This window comes from Poecilia reticulata, linkage group LG19 (genome assembly GCF_000633615.1).
Source record: "Poecilia reticulata strain Guanapo linkage group LG19, Guppy_female_1.0+MT, whole genome shotgun sequence".
In the NCBI taxonomy this organism is placed as follows: Eukaryota; Metazoa; Chordata; class Actinopteri; order Cyprinodontiformes; family Poeciliidae; genus Poecilia; species Poecilia reticulata.
This window is the reverse complement of record NC_024349.1, coordinates 26,560,634-26,565,417: the sequence shown is the minus strand read 5'-3', so window position 1 is coordinate 26,565,417 and position 4,784 is coordinate 26,560,634. Positions and strand designations below refer to the sequence as shown.

Below are 4,784 nucleotides of genomic sequence, written 5' to 3'. Positions count from 1 at the left end.
GGTCCCTGTATGACCGGTGTCAGAGTCTGGTCCGCATTGCCGGCAGTAAGTCGGGCTCGTTTAAAACACCATGTTTTATTGCTATAAAACATGGTAAAACAATACCATGTTTTATATATGAATTATTATTATCCCAGCTGATGCATCCCTGTAAGCCACAAYAGCCAAACAGAAAGGCAGGTGCTCTAGGACAAAAAATGAAAGAAAATAGAAGGCTAAAATAATAACAAATATTGTAAATGTGATAGTTCATTTATAATGCATTCCAGATACGAAAAGGTTTTTAAATCTCTCATTTTTGAAGTTTCACAATTCAGATAAAGGTTTCACAAATCACAAACTAGGTTTGAAATATTCTGCCATTGCCGTAGAATAATGTACTCCAGATTTGAAGTGTCGATGCATGTTCGTTTTTAAAGCAGAACAAATGATTTGTTAACACTTATATGTTAAATAGAATTTCCATGATTAGTTACTTATTTACATCCATCCATCCATCCATCCATAGTGGGGTCGGGAGGGTTGCTGGTGCCTCTCCAGCTAACGTTCTGGGCGAGAGGCAGGGTCACCCTGGACAGGTCGCCAATTTGTTGTAGGGCAACACTTATTTATACACAGTCTTATGTCAAGTCATATGTTAAGTATAATTTACATGATAATTATTATTCACCTAATTTAACTTGGTTGTACATAATTACAAAAAGGTGACGTGAAAAATAATTAAATTCAAAGCTTTATATATGATTTATTTTGGAGAGAGGAAGTCTTTTATTTTTGAAGAATGCTTAACAGGATCTAGTTTTGTCTTTTGCCACTATGTAGCCTTCTGTTGATTTCGGTTGCTTGGTTACGAACAGCCGTTGCCGTTCCTCAGCAAGTGTACTGTTAAAAAAAAAGAAATCTGAACAGAAAATRTTCAGCAAATACATCTGAGCCTCCGTTATAATCGCTCTTTAGCCATTTCCCAAATCAGAAGCTACAACCGGAAGCCAACTTCAGCTTCGTTCCAGGGTCAGGAAAGCCGCCACAGCTAGAGAACCGAATTTACGTTTCCTTCTGTGCAGACCGTTCTATTTAGGATCCTGCTCAGAGTAGCTATTAATGGTTTTAACCACAGTGCAAAGCAGCATCCATATCCCTGTAGACCAAACATGAAGGGAAACCTGACCAATTCCTGTTAGCCACTGTAATAGCCTAGCATAATATCGCCACTTCCTGGACATAAAATTATCACGTTTTAACAAGACACTATCACGTTTTAACAAGATACTATCACGTTTTAACAAGATACTATCACGTTTTAACAAGACACGTATCACGTTTTAACAAGATACGTATCACGTTTTAACAAGATACCATCACGTTTTAACGTGATAGCGCTCGAATTTTTTCCCCCCTGCGTGATAGCAATGCGCTTCCATAAAAAAGATATGTCCGACTTTCATTTTCATTTTTTATTCATTACCTTTGTCAGATTCAAGTTATTTCTGTGACAATTGTGGGTTTTTTCTTTCATTAACTGAGGGGTACCAACAATTTTGTCCACGTGTGTAAGTACTTTCAACCATGAGCTGTCAGAGCAGGTTTGAAACATACACAGCTCTGACATAGGAAAAAAAACAAAACGTTCAATAATCAAACAGTGAAGTGACAAAATGAGCTCCATCTATAGAGATGTGTTAAAATAAATATTTTTGCTTTTTATTTTTCTACTGCATAAAAAACACTTCAGACTGTTTACAATCAGAGTTGAACAGAACAAAATGACCCACCATGGTTAAATATAAATAAATACACAACCAGCCCTCAGAAAATTATAAGTCACAAAAACATATAGAATAAAGGATCAATAAAAGATATTAATCAATTATAAATGACTTTATGTTGATAATTGCTTGCTGTTTCATCACAGAGTGCTGCCCCTGACCAATTTGTCAGCAGTTTCATTGTTTTATTAAATTTATGGGTTTTGTCTAATGATTAAAATGTATTATCTTTGACACAGTGAGGATTATTTTCAAATTCAGAACATCTCAGCATTTTCAGGTCAGGGGTGACAACAGGGGGAAGATTAGAAGAACTTTGGTGAGGTGGAACATCCCTAGGTAGCTTCACAGAGAACTGTGGTGTAACTATGAACACCTCCCATCAGGAACACCAGGTTCCTGTTGGGTGCCCAAACATGGAGGAGACAGGAAACAAAGATGTCAGAAAGCAGTAAGTGGCACATGCTCAATGCGTTTCCACACCAGTATTGGAAGTTCATATGAACCCAAGCATTTAGTCCAGAGCGGCGTGTACCAGAACACCATGAATGTTTGCTGCCTTAGAGCGCTTCATCTTGCTGATTGAGGTCTGCAGGTCAGACTGACAGATAGGACGTATAGGGTCATCATCCTCCGAGCTGAGAACAGCAAAAAAAAGAAAAAAAAAACCACACATCTGAGATAACACTAGGCATACCTGAGACACACGAAATGTGATTGAAGAGGCGATTCTGCAGCTTACCTGGTGCTCTGGTTGTGGACAAAGTCTCGGACGCAGAGCAGTGCTGCATCACGACAAGTTTCTCTGAGGTCACTTCCTGAAAAACCCTCCGTCTCCTTGGCAACAAGTTTAAGGTCAACAGAGGTGTCCACCTGCAGGTGATTATAAACCATCAGCTGATCTATCAGTTCAGTTTGTTCTGAATTGATCTTTATTCCTATTTGTAAGAAATCCTGCAGCAGTTGTCTCTGCCACTTCATGCCTGAGATATGAGCCACCAACAGGTGGCAGAGACAACTTTCTTTTTTATTAACAACAAGTATGTTGGAAAAAACATGCCCATAATTTAATAGCTAGAGGCTGCAGTTCCCCCCTCCTCCTCATCATGGGCTCAGTGTCTTAACATGGAGGCAGTGGCACTGAGAATGCTCAGCATTATTAGACCGAGGGCAGCCAGACTAATTTATTTAGCTAAATTGTTATATTTAGCTAAATACTATTGTTGAGGATCACAAGCTGGCCTCCTGATGCACAGATAAAAAAACACTCAAAAAAGGGCACTTGAAGCTTAAAAGATGAAAGGGGCTCAAGCCTGAGGTGTGACTCAAGTTTAAAATCATTAGCCCTTATTTACAAAATTAGTCTGTCCCGCCTTTAGGTGACCCCGCCTTTCACCCACAGCAGACTTGATGGGTGAAGTATTTCAAAATTTTCAAAATTGATCATTTTAATGAGAATAAATTTCAAGTTTGTTTTCTCGAGCTGAACTTACTTTTTCGTTCATCAGAATGAGACGAAGGATGTCCTCTCGCTGCCTATCGCTCTGCAGAAACAAACAGTGTTGGCATCCTCTACAACAGGATCTCTGGCAGAACTTGTAAATACTATGACTGTACATACAGGTAGGTTGATGTGAAACCTGGTTGGCATTCGCCGCAAAATGGCAGAGTCCAGGTCCTGAGGACGGTTAGTTGCGCCCATTATGATCACCTGACATGGAGAAAACTATAAGACTACATCCACCTGCTTGTGTGTGTATCTGTTTTTGCACACGCACCTGGCAATGATGGTCTGTGTCTAGTCCATCCCACAGACTCATAAACTGGGCTTTCATCATGGCTGTAGCCTCGTGGTCTGAGCTTGAACGACTCCTCAGGAATGAGTCTATATTCAAAAGCAGTGATACGTATTGGAGCCAGGCAGATACTACAACATACAGGTGCTTAATTCATACAGGTCGCAAACAGATTACAACTATCTGTAGTCAGTCACTGTGTGCACATTTCTCACCAATCTCATCAATGAAGATTATAGAAGGTTGCAGCTTAACAGCCAATGAGAATACAGCAGCAGCCAGTTTCTGCGACTCCCCGTACCACTTGTCCGTCAGTGTGCTTGGCTGCAGGTTGATGAAGCGAAACCCTGTCTCCTTCGCTGTTGCCTTGGCGATCAGTGTTTTTCCACAGCCAGGGGGGCCATAAAGCAGTACACCTGTTAAAACGACGACAGGATAAGGTCAACACCGACTTTTACTTTTCTAGTTTCAGAATAAAACTTGTTTGGATCATAAATAACTACTGTATTTTCCACACAATAAGGCACCTAAAAACCTTCAATTTCCTCAAAAACCGACAGTGCGCCTTATATATGGACCAATTTTGAGCCACAACAGGTCTAGCAACTACAGTAAGCAGCTGCCAACTTCATTTTCGGCCATAGAAGAAGAAACGCGCGGTGCAGTGCATGCTGGGATAGTTGTCAGAGCGCTGGTTTATAATCTATTAATAAAGTTTGACTGACCTATCTACCTAACGACCGTCTAGAACAGGGGTGGGCAACTCCAGGCCTCGAGGGCCGGTGTTATGCCCAGAAAAGCACGCCTGCCCAAATTTGCATCCCCTGTCGCGGGAGCGCGCATCGCTCTAAGCTCTCGCATATTGACGAGGAAACGGATAAAAATATGACCGAAGAGGAAATTTTAAAGATATTTGTAACATTATCACGTTTCCTAACCATGTAATCCCTAATACGGTGGGTTTTATTTCGCAAATTATTTGAAATAAATACGGTTTTTACACTTTTATTGACACAATGAGTCGAACTTTTTTTCAGTCCGTGTCTGTTGTAAACGTTCTCCGCAAATGGTTTGAAATTCTCTGCTTTGTCTTTTGATATCATAATAGCTCAAAAGCATTACAAAACAGAGGCTCATTATGTAGAACATTTTATATCATGCTTCACTTCTAGTCTGTTAATGTAGGAGGAAATGCAACTTAATTTATGAGCCTGAAAATATT

The 4,784-nt window shown here is 40.1% G+C and overlaps 1 protein-coding gene across 3 annotated transcripts in view; it reads right to left on the bottom strand.

Moving 5' to 3' along the window:
• Positions 1-1,656: 1,656 nt before the first annotated feature.
• atad1b (ATPase family AAA domain containing 1b) overlaps positions 1,657-4,784 on the bottom strand; it is an 11,102-nt gene continuing 7,974 nt past the window's right edge. For all 3 annotated transcript variants that reach the window (XM_008438082.2, XM_017301731.1, XM_017301730.1), the window contains 6 exons: positions 3,778-3,978; positions 3,545-3,651; positions 3,388-3,477; positions 3,260-3,310; positions 2,509-2,639; positions 1,657-2,404 (listed from right to left, as the gene is read on the bottom strand). In XM_008438082.2, coding sequence (XP_008436304.1) covers positions 2,281-2,404; positions 2,509-2,639; positions 3,260-3,310; positions 3,388-3,477; positions 3,545-3,651; positions 3,778-3,978 — 704 coding nt within the window. In that variant the 3' untranslated portion in view covers positions 1,657-2,280. The remainder of the gene's footprint in view (positions 2,405-2,508; positions 2,640-3,259; positions 3,311-3,387; positions 3,478-3,544; positions 3,652-3,777; positions 3,979-4,784) is intronic.